This window comes from Oncorhynchus masou, chromosome 19 (assembly GCF_036934945.1).
Source record: "Oncorhynchus masou masou isolate Uvic2021 chromosome 19, UVic_Omas_1.1, whole genome shotgun sequence".
Lineage (NCBI taxonomy): Eukaryota > Metazoa > Chordata > Actinopteri > Salmoniformes > Salmonidae > Oncorhynchus > Oncorhynchus masou.
This window is the reverse complement of record NC_088230.1, coordinates 12834882-12862097: the sequence shown is the minus strand read 5'-3', so window position 1 is coordinate 12862097 and position 27216 is coordinate 12834882. Positions and strand designations below refer to the sequence as shown.

The following is a 27216-nucleotide window of genomic DNA, read 5'->3' as shown; positions in this document are numbered from 1 at the left end:
CCCACCTGTAGCACACGCACCAGCAGGTATATCTCTCTGGTCACCCCCAAAACCAATTCTTCCTTTGGCCGCCTCTCCTTCCAGTTCTCTGCTCCAATGACTGGAACGAACTACAAAAATCTCTGAAACTGGAAACACTTATCTCCCTCACTAGCTTTAAGCACCAGCTGTCAGAGCAGCTCACAGATTACTGCACCTGTACATAGCCCATCTATAATTTAGCCCAAACAACTACCTCTCCCACTACTGTATTTATTTATTTTGGTACTTTGCAACCCATTATTTCTATCACTACCTTGCACATTCTCCCACTGCAAATCTACCATTCCAGTGTTTTACTTGCTATATTGTATTTACTTCGTCACCATGGCCTTTTTTTTGCCTTTACCTCCCTTATCTCACCTCATTTGCTCACATTGTATATAGACTTACTTTTCTACTATATTATTGACTGTATGTTTGTTTTACTCCATGTGTAACTCTGTGTCGTTGTATGTGTCGAACTGCTTTGCTTTATCTTGGCCAGATCGCAATTGTAAATGAGAACTTGCTCTCAACTTGCCTACCAGGTTAAATAAAGGTGAAATTAAATAAATAGGCCAAATAGAACAACCCCACTAAGAGCCACATCACAGAGAAAGACTTTATCTAAAACCAAGTGGTTCTTATTATTCTACATTGTTCTATATCTCCTCCAACTAGACAAAGAGGATCTCAGGACGTAAATAGACAGCTCATGCATGTGCTGTACAAACAAGTGTAATAAAGGCTAGTTTTTTTAAAAAGCCTAATGCTGTCATCAGCCTGTGAAACGTAAGGTGTCCGTCCCAGATGGCACCCTATTCCCCATGTAGTGCACTACTACCCCATCGGCCCTGGTCAAAAGTATTGCACTATATAGGCAATAGGGTGCCACTTGACATGCAAACCAAGGGTATGGGCATATGTTTTTGGCCAGGCCTGATTGCCTTCCTGAGCAGTGTTAGGGGAGAGGCGAGGAAAGGAGAAGGGAGAGGAGAGGAGAGGAAGAGAGGAGGAGGGAGGAGGGAGGAGAGGAAAAGGGGACACCAGGGATTGCACTTAGCCCAGAGTGGATGAAGTAGTCGGAGGTAGACAAAAACATGAGTCATCCTGTCCTGTTCTCTTCCCCAATGCAGAGTGAAATATTATCTATGGCACTCTCTATTCTCTTGTTCTCTCGTTCTATCTCTCTCTCCTAATGTTGAACTCTCTCTCTGTTTCTCTTTCACCCTTTGTTATTCTCCCTCCCACCCTTTCTCCCACCCTCCCCACCTCTCCTCACCATCCCCTTCCAATGTGCATTGAGGATAACTAGGGTCAAGGATTCGGCTCGTTTGATTCATTGTGCGTCTGTTGGGAGTTTACTTTTTGACTCCTTGCTGTGTATGGGTTTATTGTGGTTCATTCAAGCCTGAAATGGGAAATGGAACAAGTGTTGTACTGTGTGTGGATATGCTAATATTGTCTTGTCTGTTCCCCAGCCGTTGGTGCTTTGAGTCAGGTGCAACATCTTTTTACAGGGTGTTCTTCCCCTGTGAGACTTTCCTCTCATGTTCAGTTCTTTAGAACTGAGAAATAACACTGAAGCATAGGGGGAAATAAGATGAACATAAATGACAGACACATCTCATCCAGACTACCTCCCACTCACTTTTCCACTCTCCAGTTCCCCTGCTCTGACCACCTGTCCACCTGAAGAACAAACACACACACACACACACACACTTTAGCAGTAGAGTCTGCGTGCAACAGAGAAGTGGGCCGATAACAACCATAATTGCCCTGTTCCATATTCATCAGCTAGTAGGCTTCTTCCTGTGTGAAATGTCAGCGTCGGTACGTCGGGTCGCCCCATACTCCCAGCACGGCCTAATGGAAGCAGCACAGGTGATCCGGGAGAAGGGGAGGGAGGGAGAGAGATGGAGAGAGGCCTGATTGTGGTCAAAGGGTCCCTGCCCACTGCATCTGAAATATGTCAGGCGGTGCTCACCTGTGTGGAAAAAGACCTATTTGACACTCCCAGTCGAATGAAAGATATCCAGAAACGGTTTTAATTATTTGTGTTAACCTAGGCGGACCGCAGGGCATGGTGCATTTTATGTAATAAAGTAAAAATAAAATAAAATCTGTTAGTTTCGTCTTTAGTCCTGGCTTGGTGGTTACCAATTATAGCATAACACTACATAACAATTGTATTATCAAATCACAGTTTATTTCTCACATACCCAGTTCACAAGAGGTGCAAAAGATACAGTGAGCCACTGACTGGCAAGCTCCCTCAACAATGCAGTACAAATATGAACGTCAATAATAATCAAAAGTCGAATTAAAAAGTAACAAAGTTGTAACCACAGTAATAACTGATATGTACACAATAGGATGTGCAGTATGCATTATGAATGTGTGGCCAAGTATGATTTACAACATAAAGTGGATTGAATAAATAGTGTATTAGTGGAACATTTATGTTACGATTAGTCAAAACGTAGACGGACTAGAGTAAAATACAGAGGAGTTTTATATCAGTGTGCTTCGCTTGAGACCTCAACATCATCTGGCAACATGAATAACCAGCCACCTTCATTTGTGCACTGACAGTAACTGTGGTACACCTGGTGGAAGTGTTCTAACTACCTACCTCTTTATGACCATTAACTACTCATACCTACACATTAGCCAATTGGGTAAGCAGTGAGAAAAACGATTACATTTTGTGGACACAGCATCACACTGTCACCTGGCTCAGTGAACCAGAGGGGGAGGCTACCTTTTAACAGAGGGCAATCGGCTGGGACTTCACCGCAAAGTAATTGTCTATTGTTCTCTAAATGAGCTGCCAATCAGGCTCAAGCCGGTCGGGCGGGAGACGTGTGTGGGATGAGAGGCAGGTGTGAGCGATTACTGTTTTTCTACCGCTTACGTGTTGTTTGGTGAAAACAAAGCGAAATAGTGGTTTAAATGGGTGGACTGTGGGTGAGCGTTAATGGTCACTTTGTGGTACTTGAACAGGCAGTAAACCAGGCCACTCATTAGGACAATAGATGTGCTAAAGAGATCAATCAAACTCAACCAAAACAATGGAAATGCCATGGCAACGTCGCTTACGCATCACATGTGGGGAAAATGTGTCTACATTTATACTATTGTTTATGTGCATTTCTGAATATAATGCTTATGTGATGTCAACCCCAACACATGTTCATGTCGTCATCACCAATCAACTGCATTACACTTAAAAACAGCTTTAATTAAGTAACACCACCGATTTCTATATGGCAAGCTATGCTACCAGTTTACGAACGGGAGTTAGCATTTAGGTGAATTTGTTTCTAACCCTGAAAATTACTATTTCTAAATACTATGCAGTGGAAACAGCCACATATATACAACTTGTATTTTAGTAACCACATTGTGGGCCTGCTGGAACACAAAATTCATGACTAATTTGACGAATATCCGCTTTGTGAGATCAGATTTTTGGAATGTGACTGTGTCCTTGTTCTTTATCCCGACTGCATTCCATTGATCTCTTCACCGCATGTAGGCTATAGTGTGGTCCAAGTTGTCCTCTCATCACAAGGTATGCATGGCAGTTACTGTTCATACAGTGGCTTCACAAAGTATTCACACCCCTTGACTTTTTACACGGTTTCTTGTGTTACAGCCTGAATTTCAAATGTATTAAATTGAGATTCATACCCTGTAATGTCAAAGTGCAATGATGTTTAAAAAAAAATGTAACACATTTTTTTTTAAATGTCTTATGTCATTAAGTATTGAACCCCTTTGTTATGGCAAGCCTAAATAAGTTCAGGAGTAAAAATGTGCTAAACAAAGTCACATAATAAGCCACATAATAAATCATAGACTTTTTAACTTCCTCATCTGTGAGGTCTCTCAGTCAGAGCAGTGATCCCCAAACACAGATTCTACCACAAAGACGAGAGAGGTTTTCCAATGCCTCACAAAGATGGGCACCTATTGGTAGATGGGTAAAAATACAAAATAAGCAGACATTGAATATCCCTTTGAGCATGGTGAAGTTTTTAATTACACTTTGGATGGTGTGTCAATACACCCAGTGTATAGTTTCCGGAGAGGAAGGAAACCGCTCAGGGATTTCACCATGAAGCCAATGGTGACTATAAAACAATCACAGAGTTTAATGGCAGTGATAGGAGAACATTTAGGATGGATCAACAACATTGTAATTCCTCCACAATACTAACCTAATTGACATAGTGAAAAGAAGGAAGCCTGTACAGAATAAACAAATATTCCAAAGCATGCATCCTGTTTTCAATAAGGCAATAAAGTAAAACATCAAAAAATGTGTCAAAGAAATTAACTTTATATCCGGAATACAAAACATTACGTTTGGGGCAAATCACTGAGTACCACACTTCTTATTTTCAATCATGTTGGTGGCTGCATCATGTTATGGGTATGCTTGTCATCGGCAAGGACTAGGGAGTTTTTTCATGATAAAATAAATGGAATACAGCAAAGCACAGGCAAAATCCTAGAGGAAAACCTGCTTTCCACCAGACACTGGGAGACAAATTCACCTTTCAGCAGGACAATAACCTAAAACACAAGTACAAATGTACACTGGAGTTGTTTACCTAGACGACATAAAATGTTCCTGAGTGGCCTAGCTACAGTTTTGACTTAAATGAGCTTGAAAATCTATGGCAATACTTGAAAATGGCTGTCTAGCAATGATCAACAACCAACTTCACAGAGATTGAAGAATTTTTAAATAATTATGTGTAAATATTGCACAATCCAGGTGTGCAAAGCTGTAAGAGACTTACCCAGAAAGACTTGCTGCCAAAGGGGATTCTGACATGTATTGACCCAGGGGGTTGAATACTTACGCAATCAAGATACATTAGTGTTTTATTTATTTATTTTTTACAAATGTGACCCACCAGATCAATGTTCTCGATGGTTAACGTTATATCTTGAAAAAAAACAGGGGTGGCAAGGACACATAATGAGCAGCTCATGTTATTGACAGAAGCATGCTACATGGCAGACCAATCTGAACTCATCTCTCAGCATGTCCAGCCCACCCATTATCTCTGCCAATTATGGCTAACGGGGAAGGTTCTTGCCTTTTTCCATGGCTAATCCAACTAGGCTTAGCATTTATCAATGCTATTTGTATTTACAGATGGCGTACAAGTTTGTTATTAAGGTACATTAAAGTACACATTTCCAGAAAGCATTTCTGCCAGAAAACGTGTTGATAAAAAATAAAATACAAAATATGTTCAAATCCCTCCTGTGAAGTAGTGACATGCGAGATATGCTTAGCTTTCTGAAACGGGTCACAAATGTTATCATTTTTGTCCAATTTTTGTCAGAGTATTTTGTGTAGATAGTTGACAAAAAATGACAAATAAATCAATTTTGAATCAACTTTCTAACAAAACAAGATGTGGAAAAGTTAAGGGGTGCTGAATTATTTCTCAGAGCACTGTAATGTATTTCCTTTGTAATTGTTTTGCTCCCTGTTTATAGGGCTGTTGATGAGGTCCTTTATGTTAGGTGGAAGTAGCGGCCATTTTGACTTATATCAGGCCATACTTTGGTCTTTTTCATACCACAATAACAGTAGCTGTGCTTCATGTGTGGCACGATTGTGGTGCGAGGCGACATCAGCATATTACTAGCATGATGGGTTTTCACCACATGGCCACCCTATAAGCAATCATATCTTTCCTCTCATCTTCACCTCGGTGTGAATTACCCTGCAACGACCCGTTGATACCCCCAACAAGTCACAATCTATATCTCACATATTGCCAGCAGCAAATCGTTCACCACAGCCATTATGACAAAGCTGGAGCAGTGGCAGAGAGCAGATTTTTATAGAGTAGCTACATAGCAGATAGCATATGCACACGCACACACACACCACACCACACATACACGTACACATTCACACACACTACTAGCATTGAAAATGTTAAATTAATTCTTCTCTAATTAAAAATCTATTTCCCAGAAGGCTATGCTTCAGAAAGGGTCGCCTAAAAATAACGGTTCCTGTTCCGGAACAGTCTAGATCACTTTTGTTCTGATTCTGTTCCTCAAAATGTTTTGTTGTTTTCCGGTTTTTGGTTCTGTTGCCTGAAACCGGTTCCAACCCCTGTATAAAAGTGTGTTTAACAAGACATCAACATTGTGTCATACTGTATTTCCTCAATACGCAACTATAACTATATTCGGCCTCTGAAGGTGAATAAAAAATAATATGGTAGGTAAATGTCTGATATCTGCAGGTGTTTTGAAATTATATGTTTGAAATATTTTCTCAAATGCTTTGACCCAGTGAACATCATCAGATAGTATATGACTCATCACACACACCATTCTCCATTTCAACAAGCGTCCATCACAAATGAAAAACTGTCTTATAAGCGATTAGTAATGCGTGATGTTGGAATACTGTAAGTACTGTTTGATGTGTGATTACCATACTAGCCGAAACAATGATTCAATCATTGGGAAAACTCTATAACATGGACCAATCCTTATTCACAGTGGCCAAATACTGTAAGTGTAGTACTAGTGTAGTTGCAGGCCCTTGGGGGCACCTTATTTTCAAAGGGTAACACTTAGGGCAATGTTCCGTACTTTGTCTGTATAGAAATGAAGACATGCCAACTCTGAAGGCGATTTATTCCCCATGCCCATGTGTGGACTCGAGAGGAACGATTCATCAATTCACACCGCCATTTTTTAAAAAGTAATATCTCTAGGCAAGGCAGCTAGAGAGAGTTCTCCATTTGTGCTGCCTGGGAACTGTGTGCTTAGCTTACACCTGAGCTCTGATTGCAGGAGGCAGGCAGAGAGCAATGTCAGGTTTTGGGGGGGTGGACTAGGCAGGCTACCCAGCGACACCATTTTTCTTCAGCTAAAGAAGACAGATCAGTAGTGCGAAGAGAGATGGTTGAGTTGTTAGTTGTGTACTGTAGGTATGGCATTTGATGATCTCCCTGCTGAAGTGGTTATCTGTGGCCGAGCAGGAGTGGGAGCCCAGGTGATTTTTCCTCGGCTTAATAAGACATCAGTAGTGGGATGAGGAATGGCCGAGTGGCCCTGCTAGTTTATCGCTGGACTCTGGTGTTAAATGAGAGGTCTGGTCTGTAGCTCTGTACTGTGCTGCAGCACACCCAATGGGCGCAAGGTGATTTCTCCTCAGCTAAATAAGACATCAGAGTGGGATGAGGGATGGCAGTTAACCGCTGGATAACGGTGTCAAATGAGTGCTCTGGTCTGTAGCTCTGTACCATTGCAGCAGTTTTCTCTGTATTGCTGTGAGTGTGAGGATTGCTAAGCTAGCTCCCTGTACGTAGCTGGTTCACACCAGGTTCTCCTTCTTCTCCTCCTTCTTCTCCTTCTTCTTTCTTCTTTCTTCTTCTTCTGAAGTGATGGAGTTAGGCCTCATTCCTATGGTTTGGGACTAGGTAGACTATGCAGCAGGCATGACGTTTCATCAACTAAAAAAGACATCAGTATACCAGGATGGGAGATGGTCCGGTTTATTGCTTGATGTAGGTGTTAAATGTATCTCTGTAGCTCTGTACCCTGCTGCAACAATTCAGTTCTGTGTGTGATTGTGAGCACGGCTCAGGTATTTCTCCTTCTATCCAGTCCAAACAGGTTCTTTTTTACAGTCAGGATGCTGGATAAGAGGTTGGGTCTAGTCTGTAGCTCTGTACTACTCTGCAGTACAGATGTAGGATCTTAATTTGACCATGTTTGCTAAAGCAGGAAAATAATCCTGCAGCAACAGGAAATGTGAATTTATGTGGATTATAATTAAGGGACTATTTTTGTAGGGGTTGATACATTGTTTGTAAATGGAAATTGCAAACCTTTTTTAACATCAAAATGCACTACAATTTTTACATTTCCTGCACTATAGGAAGCTTATCTTGCAACATGGTGATCAAATTATGATTGTACATCTGTATTTCTATATAGTTCAGTTGGCTCCCTGGTTATTGTTAGTGTATTATATACTGGATGGGTCTGGTCTGTAGCTGTGAAGCTCTATATCCCTCTGCAGTAGTTCTGGTATTGCTCAGATAGCTCCCTCTATTTATCCGTTTGTCACAGATTCTTGCTTCTTATTATAAAGTGGAGGGAGGTAAGCCTCATTCATAAGGACTGGGCCATGTTTCCCCATAGCGATGGACTTTAGGCTTACGACTGCTTTAACGATGCATCGTAAAATTAAAGGCCGGAGATGTCACACCCATTTCCTAAAACACCACACAGTGCACTCGTTACAAAGGAAAACTGAACTGTGTCATTACTGGAGCTATACCCGTGCTGAAAATTATTCCAGAATATAGGCGAAAGAGCTCGCTGTAGCTCTTAAATGATTTATGACTGTTCAGAATATTGTTTTGTTGACACAATATAGTTTTCCCATCAAGATAAGAAATGTTCTGTAGCCTATTATGTATTTAAGTGTTTGTATTCTGTTTTCCTTGTGTTATGTATTCTAAGTGTTTCCTCATGCTATTTTGTATGCAATGTTTGATTATGTAAATTCTGCATTTCTTCAGTTTGTGTAAACTGTGAGCAAGAATAAATAAAGCCAAAGTCAAAGTCGTTCGTTCCCTTGTTCGTATCAATGTGGCCTAAAAATAGGATATGATGGCAATTTCTTTCATAATTGCTCAACAAATAGCCTATATTGGCTGGCAGGAATTGAGCTTCAAATTATTACATATATTTTTAATTTAACCTTTATTTAACTAGACAAGTCAGTTAAGAACATATTATTTGACAATCGACAGTCTACCGGGGAACAGTGGGTTGTTCAAGGGCAGAACATTGTTACCTTGTCAGCTCGGGGATCCGATCCAACAACCTTTCGGTTATTGGCCCAATGCTCTAACCACTAGGCTGCCTGCCGCCCCTCAAATAGATCTACAGATATTCTACAATGAAACAATTGAAATGATAAAAATAATTGACCATGAAGTAGCAAGTTAAGCGACGTTGCCATAGACCTCATATGTTGACCTTTAAATTACTGCTAAAGTGAAATGGGTGAGTTTTTAGATCATAGAAGCCTATAGGCCTAATAGGTTCGAATATTGAAGTATCTCAGATGTAGCCTATTGGATTAATACTAGAAATGTCTTTCGATTACACATACATTAAAGTGGTGTCAATATTTAGCATAATACTCTAGATATTATCTAATTTAGTTAAATTCATTAAAAAAAATGCTTGCTTGTTTACAGGGCTGGCTCATTTCTGCCATGGGGAAGAGAAAAGCATTTAGCAGTTTTGCAGTTAATTTCCTGCAATTCTACCCATTTTGCTATGGATGGAGATAAATGTTTTTCGTTTTTAAGCTAATCTCCTGCAATTCTACCCATTTTGCCATGATTTATGCCATGTTAATGATATCTGAGTGAGAGTGACTAGCAAAATCAGTGTCGGCCCCATGGATTTCAGGGCCCCTGAGCACGTGCCCTGTGTGACCGGTCGGATTTCGACCATGATTATGACAAGTTTAGATTGCTTGCTAGACTAATTTATCAATCTAAAAAATGTTAGCTGACATGGCTAATTTGATTCCCTGTCAGTGACTGACAAAACAAGAGAAAAACTGCTGATAAACAACCACATTTTGAACTTGCACATTGTGTTTTGTACTATTCTAACTCTCAACAGTAAATTGAGTTCCCCCCCTAAAATTATTTTTTGGGGGGGGGTTGGGGGCCCCCTAGCGGCCTGGTACTCTAAGCGACAGTTTATGTCTCTTATGCCTGGAGTTGGCCCTGCTTGTTTATAACATTGCAAACTTCTTAGGCTTCTTAGGCTATTTATCTAAGTGTTGGAGTGTGCCCCTGGCTCTCCGTAAATTTAAAAAACAAGAAAATTGTGCCGTCTGGTTTGCTTAATATATGGATTTTTTTATTATTTATACTATTGATTTGACTTTTGATACTTAAGTATGTTTTTGCAATTACTTTGACATTTGATACTTAAGTACATTTAAAATCAACTACTTTTAGACTTTTACTCAAGTAGTATTTTACTGGATGACTTTTACTTGAGTCATTTTCTATTAAAGCATCCTTACTTATACTCGTGTATGATAATTGAGTACTTCTTCCGCCACTGGTAGTACGGTACCTCTGTCGTAAATTAGGGTTAAGTGCCTTGCTCAAGTGCATTTCGACTTATTTTTCACCTTGTTGGCTTTCAGTTACTGGCCCAACACTCTAGCTGCTAGGTTAGCCCCCACCCCATCTATCCGGTTCACACAAATTCTTGGTTCTTATTAAACAGTGAAGGGAGGCAGGCCTCATCTATAAGTCATGTTGCTCTGCTGCATTTTTAATCCATCAAACGGACGGCCAGGTTTCAATTGCCGCCTGTCAGTTTAGATTTTCTGAATCATTCATTATTAATTATGTTAGTCAGGCTGTGGAGTGGTATGAAGGTATGAAATGGGTGGATCATAGTTATGTTGAGGTTTGGAAATGGGCAGCTCCATGTCCGTGTGGGCAGGTAAAAGAGGTTTGTCATGCTCATGTAGAAGTTTTACGTCTGACGGTCCATGTAGTATACCAGGGCCTGGTTTCCCGATAGTGATGGAACTTAAAGCTTATAAGTGTTTTAACCTTTTACTGCAGTGGGCTGAATCAGGGTCTAGTGTTTCTTGGTCTTAAAGTCTTAAACAAATCTACGTTTAAAACAAAAGTATACGCCTCACACACATGGTTATGGGCTTAAAAAAATGGAATATATTCAATGTTGAATTTGCATCCTAATATTGCACTTTATATACATCACAGAGACTGAAATATAACAAAATAATTTGTCATAGAAACACTTGTTTTTAAGTAGTGTTTATTAATTATGAAATTATGAAAAATATGAATAGCATTCCACCCATGAGACCACTAGAGGAACGGGTTTTAATAATGCATCTTTCCTACAACTACCGAAGATGTAACGTGTTTCCCAAAACACCATGCAGAGAGAACGTTCGCTCAGTGCTTTGCTCTGGCCTATGTCCATACTGGTAGGATCGAAGGAAAGGCAATGCTGATCTCAGATCAGCTTTCTCCATTCAAATTTGACCTTAACATTATAATTATTTCACAATGTTGACGATGGATCAGCTCCTAGAGAGATATTATCAGTTATGGCTGCAAATATTGAGGCGGCTTATTATATTGCTTACCCTATAATAATGAGCTAAATCAAGATTTGGCACATAATTACATTGAATTAACAGGAAATTGATTTCAATATCATTGAAATAGGCCTTCAAATAGACCTAATGAGCCTTTACTGTAGGTAGGTGAATTCAAGTACCTGTGGATATATTTCAAGGCCTGCTTTCAAACTCAGTGCCTCCTTGCTTGACCTCGGAAAAAAAGTTGTAGTCATCCACAAGTACCACGTTCATCTGTACAAACAATAGTACGCAAGTATAAACACCATGGGACCACACAGTCGTCATACAGCTCAGGAAGGAGACGCGTTCTGTCACCTAGAGATGAACGTATTTTGGTGTGAAAAGTGCAAATCAATCCCCGAACAACCGCAAAGGACCTTGTGAAGATGCTGGAGGAAACAGGTACAAAAGTGTGTACAGTGTATATCCACAGTAAAACGAGTCCTATATCGACATAACCTGAAGGCAAGGAAGAAGCCGCTGCTCCAAAACCACCATAAAAAAAGCTAGACTACGGTTTGCAACTGCACATGGGGACAAATATTGTACTTTTTGTAGAAATGTCCTCTGGTCTGATGAAACAAAAATAGAACTGTTTGGCCATAATGACCATCGTTATCTTTGGAGGAAAAAAAGGGAGCTCGCAAGCCGAAGAACTCCATCCCAACCGTGAAGCACGGGTGCGCCAACATTGTGTTGTGGGGGTGCCTTGCTGCAGGAGGGACTGGTGCACTTCACAAAATAGATGGCATCATGAGGCAGGAAACGTATGTGGATATATTGAAGCAACATCTCAAGACATCAGTCAGGAAGTAAAAGCTTGGTTGCAAATGAGTCTTGGACAATGACCCCAAGCATACTTCCAAGGTTGTGGCAAAATGGCATAAGGACACCAAAGTCTAGGTATTGGAGTGGCCATCACAAAGCCCTGACCTCAATCGTATAGAAAATCTGTGGGCAGAACTGAAAATCGTGTGTGAGCAAGGAGGCCTACTAACCTGACTCAGTTACACTAACTCTGTCAGGAGGAATGGGCCAAAATTCACCCAACTTATTTTGGGAAGCTTGTGGAAGGCTACCCGAAACGTTTGACCCAAGTTCTGACATTTCACATTCTTAAAATAAAGTGGTGATCCTAACTGACCTAAGACAGGGACTTGTTACTAGGATTTAATGTCATGAATTGTGAAAAAGTGAGTTTAAATGTATTTGGCTAAGGTGTATGTAAACTTCCGACTGAAATAATCTTTCTGTAAACAATTGTTGGAAAAATTACTTGTGTCATGCACAAATTAGATGTCCTAACCGACTTGCCAAAACTATAGTTTGTTAACAAGAAATTTGTGGAGTGGTTGAAAAACAAGTTTTAATGACTCCAATCTAAGTGTATGTAAACTTCTGACTTCAACTGTATATTTTAATGCAGTTATTTATCTGTTCATCTGGAGCATCTTTTCATCCCTTGCTTCATTGTAACAATTGCAAAGACATCGGCAAACTTTGTATTTGTAGTCAACTTTGTTGTTCACTTATCGGCGGACAGATAAACATCTCAAGTCTACTCTATTAACAGCCTACAAATCAGTCTGCTTGAAATATCCAGTGAAATGCTTCTATCAATTATTAAATCAAATCAAATCAAATCAAATTTTATTTGTCACATACACATGGTTAGCAGATGTTAATGCGAGTGTAGCGAAATGCTTGTGCTTCTAGTTCCGACAATGCAGTAATAACCAACAAGTAATCTAACAATTCCAAAACTACTGTCTTATACACACAAGTGTAAGGGGATAAAGAATATGTACATAAAGATATATGAATGAGTGATGGTACAGAGCAGTATAGGCAAGATACAGTAGATGGTATCGAGTACAGTATATACATATGAGATGAGTATGTAAACAAAGTGGCATAGTTAAAGTGGCTAGTGATACATGTATTACATAAAGATGCAGTAGATGATATAGAGTACAGTATATATGTATACATATGAGATGAATAATATAGGGTATGTAAACATTATATTAGGTAGCATTGTTTAAAGTGGGTAGTGATATATTTTACATAATTTCCCATCAATTCCCATTATTAAAGTGGCTGGAGTTGAGTCAGTGTGTTGGCAGCAGCCACTCAATGTTAGTGGTTGCTATTTAACAGTCTGATGGCCTTGAGATAGAAGCTGTTTTTCAGTCTCTCGGTCCCAGCTTTGATGCACCTGTACTGACCTCACCTTCTGGATGATAGCGGGGTGAACAGGCAGTGGCTCGGGTGGTTGTTGTCCTTGATGATCTTTATGGCCTTCCTGTAACATCGGGTGGTGTAGGTGTCCTGGAGGGCAGGTAGTTTCAAACGGAATTATTATTATTATTGTTTTTGTTTTTTTTACCTTCATTTAACTAGGCAAGTCAGTTAAGAAGTAATTCTTATTTTCAGTGACTCCAAATACAGAGTCCAGAGACCTGTCAGGTGGAGTGTTGTTTGGCACTTTTTAAATTCACCCTGGTCACTGTCTTTTGTTGTTTGCCAGTGCAAATGTGGCATCGTTAAGTTAATGTTTAGCTGAGCTGTATTGTGTATAAAGTGGCGTGGTAAAAAGGGAGGGAGGGGGGGATCTAACGACTCACTTAGCTTTTCTAGAGTGGTCTGAGGCAGGCGGTAAATAATGAGCGTTTTCAAGTGCGATTTTAGTAACGATTGTTTTGGGAAACAGCACGGAGACCTAATGATGCTCCTACCAAAGGTTCAAATGATGAAGTAAACCTTAAGATGCTTTTGGAACCTGGACCCAGATTGTCTGTTCAACTCGAGACTTGTGTTAACCATCTGAGATAAAGTGTAGACCTTAGCTCTGGGAACTACTACGCTTTTCACTGAACCTCTACTACACAAGAAAAATGTTGACTCTATTATGGTTCTTTCGGGGGCTGATCCGCAATCAATCATGAGTCCTCCAGTAGTTTCATGACTTCTCTCCACTGTGTTTTATGGACAGGTTTAGGTGAGAGGAAGATAGTTTGACAGTCTGTTCCCCAGTCTATCTATGTCTTTGTGTGTCACATTAAAGAGTGTGATGGCTGTGTTAGAAGTGTAACGTTGACTGCCTCAGAGCCCAGGAGCTGAGAGCTGAGGATTAACAGTAGCACCGGTGGAGTGTGGAGTGTGGCAGATAAAACAACAATGCTATTGAACACACATGCGTGCGGAAACACGCACACACACACACGCACACACACACACACACACACACACACACACACACACACACACACACGCCTTGAAGCTGACTTTAAAGAAGGCTTCAAGTGCTGTTTACTGTTCTGCTGTCGATATTGTTGTTGTGATGCTGATCTCGTCTTGGGACGTCTGCGTCGCTCGTTCCTCTCCTGTGTCTTACTTCTACAGCTCCGCCCCAGAACGTTTTTACCCTTCTTCTGAATCTCTCTTTAAAAGCATCCACTTCAAACAAGGAGAAGTCTGTGCCGTTTGTGTGTGAGAGGTTTTAATATTGAATTATCAATGGCTTGTTATTTTTCTCTTAATGCCCTAATGGAAATAGCGGAAACGAAATGAACCTTGGTATCAAAGGGAACTGGGTTTGCCTTCAAAGTCAAATGGGTATTCTTTTCCTCCTCATATGTGTTCCATTTCAACCCTTTACTATCAAAAAACAATGGTGGGATATGTTTAGCATCACAATTGGAACATTTTTATTTTTTATTTTGATACAATTATATCGCTTTGCCTATCAGAGACTGTGGTAGCAGTAGAATATATCTCTACTTTTAAAAGGTGTCTATGGATTTAAAAAAATATGTTATGTGTCTTTGAATAAAAGATCCTCGCTCTCAATCACCATTCACTCACTGATGTCAACACATCTCCGTTCCAATAACCAACCTGCCATGTAGATGGAGAGGACCGTAACTCCCACTGCACCCTCTTCTGTTCTCTGGCATTTAAGACCCGCGGGCGGCACTCAGATTGCCTCAGCTCTGCCTCCGCTTGCACGCACACACGTGCGCACACACACACACACACACACACACACACACACACACACACACACACACACACACACACACACACACACACACACACACACACACACACACAGACAGACACACAGAGACAGACAGACACACACAGATACACACACACACACGCACACACGCACACACACACACACATGCGCACACACACACACACACACACACACACACACACACACACACACACACACACACACACACACACACACACACACACACACACACACACATACATACATATATAGCTTCAGATACGTCATCTGTCACACAGTCACCTCAGAGAAATCAAAATGTGAAACTCTAATTAACTTTGATCCTGACGAGTGTTAATTACCAACTCACCACAAGGCCTGTCTAAAGTTAGATGCTTATTGGATAAGTCAGAGCACAGACGATATAAGATTGAGTTCTGAGTGAGCCGCTGTGCCAGTAGCAGGATGCATACCTATACGCTGTGGTAGAGGCTATAGCAAGGGTGTGTGTGTGTGTGTGTGTGTGTGTGTGTGTGTGTGTGTGTGTGTGTGTGTGTGTGCACGGCGTGACTGGCATGCAGAAGAGTTACACAGCAGGATTCAAATGTCTGATTCCCAGTTGAAAGCCAGCCTTGGCACCCTGATGCGATGTTCTGATTTGATTGTTGATCGCTCTGCTCTGCCGCCTCGGCTCTCCTCCCCCCTGTCTTCTGCAGCAGCGATAGACAGAGAGAATCACTAGTTCTGTCTTTATGGCACTTTATCTCTCTCCACTCACAGACTCAGCTGGGGGGGGGGAGAGAGAGGGAGGGAGAGAGAGAGAGGGAGGGAGAGAGAGAGAGAGAAAGAGACGGTTGAATGGTTTCGTTTAAGGAAAACCAGAGATAGAAGTTCTCTTGGGATCAGAAAGGTCTGATGTGTTATTTTATAGTGGAATCAAGCATCAGTCTATGATCCCTCTTTATCTTCCAATGAATAGAACACATAACACACCTCTCTAAACTGCCACCAAACACGTTTCCCTTGATGTCATTCAACCCTGATCAATGTTCAGCCTTTCTTTCTCTGTCACTTAAACCCTATTCCTATTTCTCACCAGTAATATGCCAATTGTGCTATTCCTAGCTTGTGTTCCAAATGGCACACTATATCCCTACATAGTACACTCTATAGTACACCCTATGGGCCCTGGTCAAATCCAGTGCAGTGCCTCCCGGGTGGCGCAGTGGTTAAGGGCGCTGTACTGCAGCGCCAGCTGTGCCATCAGAGTCTCTGGGTTCGCGCCCAGGCTCTGTCGTAACCGGGAGGTCCGTGGGGCGACGCACCTAGCGCACCTAGTCCGGGTTAGGGAGGGCTTGGTCGGTAGGGATGTCCTTGTCTCGTCGCGCACCAGCGACTCCTGTGGCAGGACGGGCGCAGTGCGCGCTAACCAAGGTTGCCAGGTACACAGTGTTTCCTCCGGCACATTGGTGCGGCTGGCTTCCGAGTTGGATGTGCGCTGTGTTAAGAAGCAGTGCGGCTGGTTGGGTTGTGTATCGGAGGACGCATGACTTTCAACCTTCGTCTCTCCCGAGCCCGAGTTGTAGCGATGAGACAAGATATTATGCCTCATTACAAACCGTTGGCAAATAGATGTAATGTAATGTATGAGAGGGCAGGAAAGACTCAGAGAAGACACAGAGAATTTACATTGAGAGAAAACTAAGGTTCTAGTACTGGAACATACTAGAACATACGTAGCATGTTAGCGCCTTAGCTTGAGCTGTAGCAGTAGTTACATATGGTGTTTATCATTCAAGCTTAAGGTCAAATGAAAATGAAAGGAAGGGGAGAAGCACCTGGATATTAGGTTGTAAAAAAACTGGGAATTCTGGGAAAGTTTTGCAACCCTATGTAGAGAGAACTGGCTTTAATGTAGAAGCACATTTGAGGTAATTTGCTTCATTAGGAGCTACAAAGGAACCAATCTAGTAAAATTCCATCATTCAGAGTGTTATTTCATCCCAAATCACCTAGAGTGAGGTATGATTCCCAGAGGTTTTTAAGAACAGGTGGGTAGATAAATGACAGGATCTGATTTAGAGACAGTTTTTCTGGTCGAGTTACTGCAATAGAGTATGGTATTCCCACTGACGGTGAGACTGATAGACATCAAGTTTCTCCTTGATTCCTCTCCTCGCCTCCTTAAAACACTTTGGAGAAAAAGAGAGAGAGAGAGTCAAAGACAAACAAGAGAGAGCAAGACAGAGCCGTAGAGAAATAATCCCCGCTTTGAGACTTCTCTTTCCCCCCTACTTCTAGGGGAGGGAGGAAAAGGAGTCCGCTTATCTCCCCGAAAAGCATCTGTTGACACTGACAGCAGATCAATTGTGAGATTCTGTTTCTCTCTCTCCCTGGTCAAATCTGCTCGTCAGATCCTTCAGACTGATACTTTGGACCCACCACAGCAACCTGCTCATCAGACAGGAGACATTTCTTATCACGCCTCCAGTTTCACATCGTTTAGTCATCTTAATTACGGTCTAAGGAATGTAACTGTGCGGATGCTGTGCGGATTGGGCCTATTAAGAGGTGTTGTACAAACAGGAAACCGTTTCATTGGGTGTTGGCCACAGGGTGTGTTTATATTTGTGGCGCATGTGTGAACAAATTGACAGTGTAGGTTCCTACCTGCATATGGAGATTTAGCTACAGAGGACGTGTGGAAAGCGAAACGGTTTATCTTCATCCCTGTAGACATGGCACTTCTTTAGTGCAATGTGTGCGTGCTATTCTACGGGTATTGTGTGTGTGTTGTAACCGGCCGTCTGTGATAATTCCTGTGTATGTTAGAACCTTCTCCATTAACGCAGACAGTGAACCCACGCGCGCAGCTTTGGCTTGCCAACAGACTTCTGGAACACTGTATATTTAGACTAGAAATACTGTGTCGGCTTCTGTTGCACTGAGGATTTCATTCATTCATTCATTCATTCATTCATTCTCTCCACTCCGACTTTGATAAGATTAGATATACTTTTATTGTCTGTTCACAGAAGTGTACTTTACACACAGAAAATGCACTGCTTTAAAAATAGAAACATCAACAAGAGTAACAGAATCCCCCTCTCCGTCCTGCTCTCCCTCCCTCCTTCTTTCCTCCCCATGACTAAAGGCAGCTCACTCCTCTGCAGTGTCTGCCGGGCCTCCCTGTTCTGTGATGGGGGGGGGGGGCATTTGCATAGGCTGGTCCACTTCTGAGTTCTCCCCTCCTCCCCTTTTCCCCTCTCTCTGTCCCATCATCTTCGCTTAGTTTCACCTGAGCCCCTTTCGATCTCATCCTCCCTCTCTTTCTCCATTGCTCTCTCTCCCTCCCACTCTTTATCAGCGGCTCTCTCCTCTCACAACAGCTCTCATTTCCTCATTCTCTCTCTCTCTCTCTCTCTCTGTGCGTCTCGCTCTGTTTTTTCCTGTGGAGTAATACTAAGAGCTATCGGTTTGGGTTCCAAGGGTTAACAACCCAGACCGCTACACTTCTCTATTCTCTGGGAAGAAACGAGAAGAAGAGGTGTTGTTGGAAAGAGAAAAAGGATCCACTGAAAGAGGAAAGAGGAACAGGATACGCATGCTGAGAAGACACTGTAGTCTGTAGCTAGTGCAGAACACTGACTGAGAGATCGTGATAGCAGTGAGGGAGAGAAACCAGGCAGCCGGGCTGCTGAGCAGTAAACAGATAGTGGGAGAGCCGAGAGTATGTGGAGCTCTCTCTCTCTCTCTCTCTCCTCTCTCTCTCCCTCGCTCTCTCTCCTTGCTGGAGCAGAGTAGCAGCTCAGAGTGTATAGCAGAGAGAGCAGAGCGGAGAGCCAGTGGCGCAGGTCGTTCTCCTCTCGTCACACACACTCTGAGCACCTCTAGGTGACGGGGCACAAGGGGATACTCTCCAGGTGAAGACGACACACTCTCACACACTCGCTAGCGACACACACTCACACACTCGCTAACGACACACACACTCTCACACACTCTCCCACGCTCGCCAGCGACACACACACTCTCACACACTCTCGCCTATGGGCATCAAAGGAGCTGCCGAGAAGAGACCTAAAAACGCCTTGGATTGAGATACTAAGAGAATAACCACGAGCTGCTGTGAGCTACATAGGATCCATTCATACCAGGAGGAAGGAGACGAGGAAAGGAGATAAGGAAGGGAAGCATAGAGAAAACCGAGCCACACTTTGATTGTAGGCGATCTGGATTTTACACTCGGGAGATTCTTACTTTATCGAGTAGATTTCTGCTTTTGTTACCATGGGGTCTTCAGCACTAACCGAAGGTTGTTACTTCTTTTTCTGAGAGAGATCACCTGAGATTACCCTTGTTACCTGCACTACTTTCTACAGACCACAGGGGGCGTTGTGCTTGGTTGAGTGGACCATGCTCCTCATTGAGATGCCTCAGGGCTGGGGCTGGAGCTGGCGGTCCTACCCCTGGATGAGTGCCCTGATCCTGGCCACGGGCTGGCTGGTGGTGGGGTCCGCCTGGGGCTCGTCGTCCCCTGACCTCCAGGTCCTATCAGCTACCCCAGGGGAAGGGGTACCCCTGCCTCCCGCCCCCCTCTCACAACCCCACCCTGGTCCTGACCCCCACCACCACACCCAGGGGGCTAGGCACCACCCTCCTAACACTCCCTCCGCCTCCATTTACCGCACCGCTGGCCCTGCTCTGCTACGGGGCGGACACGGTGAGTCTCTTCTCTCTATCCTTCTATACCTCCATCCAGCTGGGCAGAAGAGAGCAGAATCATCTGTAATGTATGTGGCGATCCCCTCTCTCTCCTCTCCCTCCGTCTATCCCTCTCTTTCTCCCTGGTCCGGCATAGTAACTTCCCCAAAATTCACAAGTTTTCCAGAAATCCTGATTGGATGATTCTGGATTGTCTGCTTATTCCCTCCTGATTCGGGGAAAGTTTCTGGATTTTGCAACCCTACTCCCCCGAGAGGCTTGCAGTGGAAATCAAAGATAACACTGTCTGACAGCGGAGTGGCATTGTCACAGACATTAAGAAGGCGTTGCGATGATGAACTGAGATCATTTCTTCCAGGGATTGATGAGTGAAACAAATAGCCTGATGTCTATTTGCATATAAGAGGGTGTTAGTTCATTTCTTCCAGTGGTTTAGCTCTGTCTCAGTGGGAGGAAATGTGATGATGATTGACAGATCTTCAATTCCACGGCGCTGCAATGAGAGTGTGTTGATCAGTTGATCCCTTTTTGTAGGAATTTAAACTTCTTGGTCTCTGTGTATTGTTCTGTGCATGGAGATTGCGGGGACTGTGGGAACTGTTTTTGAGTTCAGGGCCCTTTTTCTCCCTGTGACGAAAGACCAGATGGGGCTGATACCCAAGCAGAGAGAGCGAGTGTTTGTCCGTGTCTGTCTTTCTGGGTGTGTGTGTGTATACTCTCTATCTGATAAAGTATACTTGTCATTTTCACCATGGCAGCATGTCACATCCTTCATGTAGGTTTAGCACAAATATTGAATACTACAGCCCACTCTATTCCCTCATTCTCTCAGTGTGTGTTGTCTTTATGTAAGGCCGATAGCTAGGGAGATACTAGGCTGGGTGTGTTTTTACCAGGTTAGCCTGTTTAACATTCAACAGCATGATGTTAATTACACATTCAGACCAAGGCCTTGGAGGGAAAACACAGGAGAAAGGGAGGATAGGAGGAGGGATAGCCGATGGGAGGGCTTGGCTGTGCATGTGGTATTACTTTATTAAGGAAATTCTCTTTTTATTTAATAAATTAATAAAATGGAATGGAATAGCTTGGAATAGAATAGAATAGTTTGGAATAGAATAGAATAATTGGAATATAATAGAATAGTTGGAATAGAATAGAATAGTTGGAATATAATAGAATATTTGGAATAGAATAGTCTGGAAAAGAATAGTTTGGAATATAATAGAACAGATTAGTTTGGACTATAATAGAATAGTCTGGAATAGAACATAGTAGACTAAAGGTGTTTTACATTGAGTAAAGGTAGGGTGCTGAATGTTCTGTTTCATGGTGCTGTGTCAATATAAATGTACATCCCGTTCGTTTTATACTTTTACACATAATGACTCTTGGGACACTGAGTTCAGCATTTCCTTCACCTGATTACGCTGAGGAAATGCAACTTGTGACTTTTATTTTGAAGAACTGCATTGAAGAAGCGAAAGCCATTGCCTTTCACCATGGCAGTGTTTAGAATTAGCTTCATTGTACAGCCAGCATTTTGTCTATATTGATGCTGTTACAGTAATTTATCAAACCATGGTGTGATGTATGAAAGGACTGGTGGTTGTGTGTTGTTAGAAAGGACTGGATGTTGCGTGTTGTTAGAAAGGATGTTGCGTGTTGTTAGAAAGGACTGGATGTTGCGTGTTGTTAGAAAGGACTGGATGTAGCGTGTTGTTAGAAATGATGTTGCGTGATGTTAGAAAGGATGTTGCGTGTTGTTAGAAAGGACTGGATGTTGCGTGTTGTTAGAAAGGACTGGATGTTGCGTGTTGTTAGAAAGGTCTGGATGTAGCGTGTTGTTAGAAAGGACTGGATGTTGCGTGTTGTTAGAATGGACTGGAAGTTGCGTGTTGTTAGAAAGGACTGGATGTAGCGTGTTGTTAGAAAGGACTGGATGTTGCGTGTTGTTAGAAAGGACTGGATGTTGCGTGTTGTTAGAAAGGACTGGATGTTGCGTGTTGTTAGAAAGGACTGGATGTAGCGTGTTGTTAGAGAGGACAGGATGTAGCGTGTTGTTAGAAAGGACTGGATGTAGCGTGTTGTTAGAAAGGACTGGATGTAGCGTGTTGCTAGAAAGGACTGGATGTAGAGTGTTGTTAGAAAGGACTGGATGTAGCGTGTTGTTAGACAGGACTGGATGTAGCGTGTTGTTAGACAGGACTGGATGTAGCGTGTTGTTAGAAGGGACTGGATGTTGCGTGTTGTTAGAAAGGACTGGATGTTGCGTGTTGTTAGAAAGGACTGGATGTTGCGTGTTGTTAGAAAGGACTGGATGTAGCGTGTTGTTAGAAAGGACTGGATGTTGCGTGTTGTTAGAAAGGACTGGATGTTGCGTGTTGTTAGAAAGGACTGGATGTAGAAAGGACTGTGTAGCGTGTTGTTAGAAAGGACTGGATGTAGCATGTTGTTAGAAAGGACTGGATGTTGCGTGTTGTTAGAAAGGATGTAGCGTGTTGTTAGAAAGGACTGGATGTTGCGTGTTGTTAGAAAGGATGTAGCGTGTTGTTAGAAAGGACTGGATGTTGCGTGTTGTTAGAAAGGACTGGATGTTGCGTGTTGTTAGAAAGGACTGGATGTAGTGTGTTGTTAGAAAGGACTGGATGTTGCGTGTTGTTAGAAAGGACTGGATGTTGCGTGTTGTTAGAAAGGACTGGATGTAGCGTGTTGTTAGAAAGGACTGGATGTAGCGTGTTGTTAGAAAGGACTGGATGTAGCGTGTTGTTAGAAAGGACTGGATGTAGCGTGTTGTTAGAAAGGACTGGATGTAGCATGTTGTTAGAAAGGACTGGATGTTGCGTGTTGTTAGAAAGGACTGGATGTTGCGTGTTGTTAGAAAGGACTGGATGTTGCGTGTTGTTAGAAAGGATGTAGCGTGTTGTTGGAAAGGACTGGATGTTGCGTGTTGTTAGAAAGGACTGGATGTTGCGTGTTGTTAGAAAGGACTGGATGTAGTGTGTTGTTAGAAAGGACTGGATGTAGCGTGTTGTTAGAGTAGCAGCAAAGTTGCTTCAGATGATGTCACTTGCAACTTGGATCTGCAGAAGAAATTGTGTTCACATAGCTTTGTGTGACACAGGCCTAAATCGTCTGGATTCTCATTAGAAACCATCCTCCTCCCCCTTCTCCTATTTTATCTCCTTCTACCCTTCCTACTGCCCTCTGTTCTGGCTTGGGACAGCAAATCAATAGTCAGAGCTGTTTTTGCTGCTTAATTATCCGGTTATTCTTAGTTGTTCGCCTGTTCGGCCTCTCATCCTTCTTTTTCCTCTCCTCTTCTCCTATCTCTGTCCCCTTGGCTGAGGTGTTTGTCTTTGTGGAAACAGCTCAGTTCAGTTTGCCAGAGCATGAGAGGAGAGGGGGGAAGAGGGATTCAGTGTTAAGGAAGTAACAGAAATCACACTAGATGTGACATCCTGCCCCTCTCCCTCTCTCGTTCTTTCTCTCCAACACTCTGTTTTGTCTCCTTCCCTCTCTTCCTCCCTCACAGACAAGAATACACACCCTCCCTCTGATACCTTCTCTATTTTTCTCTATTGCTTTGTGTCCTACTATTCAGATTTTTTGTTCTTCTTCTTCGTACTTTGCAAATTAGCAAGGGGGCTGAGACACCCAAACTCCCAAAGCCTGCCTCCAAAATCACAGGCAATCGCTCATGTTCCCTTCCTTGGACATTACACACACACACACACACACACACACACACACACACACACACACACACACACACACACACCCTCCCCAAGTCCTACTGGCTAATTAATTATGGTTATGATAATGACCTGATGTAATTATGGTTATGGTGCCAACGGAAAATAAGTTGAACGCATCTTATAATTATCCATTAAATAATTATTCATTTGAACAAACCCCCACTGATTATTGCTCCGTCCTCAATGCAAATTAATGGCGTCTTCGCCCTCTGTAAAAAACATTCTATCACAGTTTAATTTCCCTTTTTATCATCATTTAGATATTCAGCGATTTTTAATTCACCGTTTTTTTTTTCTAAAAGTTTTGTAAAGTTTCCACGATTCCTGTGTGCCATATTATGTTCCCTCTTGTCAATTCGAGACGCAGAAACTGAAACAGTCCTCTCAATCAAACGGTTTGTCTTTCATGTGAACCAGAACTCCATGGAGAACAACTGACATTTGCCCCCTGAGGATTGTCTGGGCTATAGTTCAGCAGTGATTCATCATGGTGAATGTGACTTATTGAGTCCTAAGGTTAGCTAATGGTGCAGAACCAGCCACTTCCTCTCAGAGAACCTCTCTGGGCCGACTGTGACTTGGTGTCGCCTCATCTGTCAACCTGATATACACACGGGAGGATTCTCTTACTACCCCAATGTCCTGCTGCTGTGCTTGCTGTGCCCTGTCATGGGCTGAAATGAGATCATGTTTGCACTCGAGGTGTATGGTTGGCTCTAATTTGATGCATATGACTTTTCGACTGTATCAGGTCCTCAACACAGCTCACTTTGTCTATAACCGTACCGTAGAAAAAGATTGTTCAAGTGTCTTGATAGATATGAGCTTATAGTCCAATTGGAGCATCTGGCCCGAGCCATTCTCCATCCCTTCTTCACCATCAGACTCCTCCTCTCCACTGTCCATTCACTGACGCATTTGCACTCAGAGACTGATCATTGATCTGTCTGATATACAATGCCATGCAGAACCATGTCAATGGGGGAGTTTCCAATTAGACTTGATGTGTGTATTGTACTAGCCATGCTGTCACAGTGTTGCCATAGGCTGCCTTTTAGGTTAAGTGGGCTTCACTCATCTCTGCTACACTGATCTTATCGCTGTCTGTCTGTGTGCTCGATCCTATCTCCTCCAAGGCTTTATTTAATCTAATGTACTGGGTGGTTCGAGCCCTTAATGCTGATTGGCTGACGGCCGTGGTATATCAGACAGTATAGCACAGATATGACAGAACCTTTATTTTTACTGCTTTATAATAGCAATAAGGATCCTCTGAGGTTTTTGATATATATATACAAATACACACACATATATACACGGCTAAGGGCTTTGTCCAGACACTCCGCATTGTGTTGTGCGTAAGAACAGCCCTTAGCCGTGGTATATTGGTCATATACCACAACCCCTCGGGCCTTATTGCTAAATTAACTGTGTGATTCAACGACTTGATGGAACAAGGCCTTCTATGCATGTTAAAGGTATTATGTCTGTGTTAAAAAAAAATGCAATATTATTCAAATTCACCTTAGGCTATTCTTGTGTTCTTCTTGTTTTATTTACTTAGTGTATTCAGTGTGTATTATTTGTGTATTATTTGCTGTGTATTCTGAACAGATGTAAGACTCTCGTGAGCTCATGAAAAGTCGGTTAGAAGATGCGCAGTTAATGAAACGGTTTCTTTGTACGTTTGTTCTAACAGTTCTCCTTTAAGACGAAACCAAGTAGACTCCTTCTATTATTAAGGGACCGGTCGTTAGTCTAGTGGTTAGAGCATTGGGCCAGTAACTGAAAGGTTGCTGGATCGGATCCCCAAGATGACGAGGTAAAGATCTGTCGTTCTGCCCGAGCAAGACATGGATGTCGATTAAGGCAACCCTCCGCACCTCTCTGAAGGAAGACACATTTCAGATGACGGCATTCAGTTGTACAACTGACTAGGTGTTTCCCTTTACAGTTCAGTTCAAATGGTCTTCCCAGAACAGAGAGAAACAGAGGGGGACGTATGTCGAAACAGAATAGGCTCTTAGACATATGCATGTATATTTGCCTCATGCAAAAATATCTTTACGGTTAAAGAAATGCCATTTACTTATAAACTCCACTTTTTTTTCGATTCCTCTGTCTTTCTCCCCTGATAGAGTGAAACAGTACAGTACTTCACCATGGAAGGGTTTGGAATGGTGCATTTCTCTCTGCATTTCATCCTGTCAGTGAGAGAGATTGGGGTACGCTCTCTCCCTCTCCCACCCACTCAGCGCCCAGCTAAAGTAGCTAATGGGTTTGGGGCTCGCCCTGACGCGCTGGCGGGATATTGAGTTGGGACTTCCACCAGTCCCCGAGCAAGCAGACATGCTAGCGGGGCGGCTGAGAGGATCGGAGAATACAGCTAGTCGGGAACATGATATCATTTGAGTGGGCCCTGGCAGCACATTGCGACAGCCCTCTAATACAACTAGATGCAGCATCCTCAGCCCTCTAATACAACTAGATGCAGCATCCCCAGACCTCTAATATAATATAACTAATATAACTAGATGCTGCATCCTAATACCTCTAATACAACTAAATGCAGCATCCCCAGCCCTCTAATACAACGAGATGCAGCATCCTCAGCCCTGTAATAAAACTAGATGCAGCATCCTCAGCCCTCTAATACAACTGGATACAGCAGCCCCAGCCCTCTAATATAACTAGATCCAGCATCCCCTGCCCTCTAATACAACTAGATGCAGCATCCCCAGACCACTAATACAACTAGATGCAGCATCCTCAACCCTCTAATACAACTAGATACAGCATACAACTAGCTGCAGCATCCACAGACCTCTAATACAATGAGATGCAGCATCCTCAGCCCTGTAATAAAACTAGATGCAGCATCCTCAGTCCTCTAATACAACTAGATGCAGCATCCCCAGCCCTCTAATACAACTAGATGCAGCATCCCCTGCCCTCTAATGCAACTAGATGCAGCATTCCCTGCCCTCTAATACAACTAGTTGCAGCATCCCCAGACCTCTAATACAACTAGATACAGCATCCCCTGCCCTCTAATACATCTAGATGCAGCATCCCCAGCCCTCTAATACAACTAGATGCAGCATCCCCAGACCTCTAATACAGCTAGATGCAGCATCCCCAGCCCTCTAATACAACTAGATGCAGCATCCCCAGACCTCTAATACAACTAGATTCAGCATCCCCTGCCCTCTAATACAACTAGATGCAGCATCCCCAGACCTCTAATACAACTAGATTCAGCATCCCCTGCCCTCTAATACAACTAGATGCAGCATCCCCTGCCCTCTAATACAACTAGATGCAGCATCCCCTGCCCTCTAATACAACTAGATTCAGCATCCCCTGCCCTCTAATACAACTAGATGCAGCATCCCCAGCCCTCTAATACAACTAGATGCAGCATCCCCTGCCCTCTAATACAACTAGATGCAGCA

At 42.7% G+C, this 27216-nt stretch overlaps 1 protein-coding gene across 6 annotated transcripts in view; it reads left to right on the top strand.

Moving 5' to 3' along the window:
• LOC135505824 (neurexin-3b-like) overlaps positions 1-27216 on the top strand; it is a 450362-nt gene that overhangs the window by 264378 nt on the left and 158768 nt on the right. The window contains exon 1 of one of the 6 annotated variants that reach the window (XM_064924998.1): positions 18739-20001. The exons of the other annotated variants lie outside the window; for them this stretch is intronic. Coding sequence (XP_064781070.1) covers positions 19695-20001 — 307 coding nt within the window. The 5' untranslated portion in view covers positions 18739-19694. Of the gene's footprint in view, positions 1-18738; positions 20002-27216 lie in introns of those variants that run through there. 6 annotated transcript variants of the gene reach the window in all.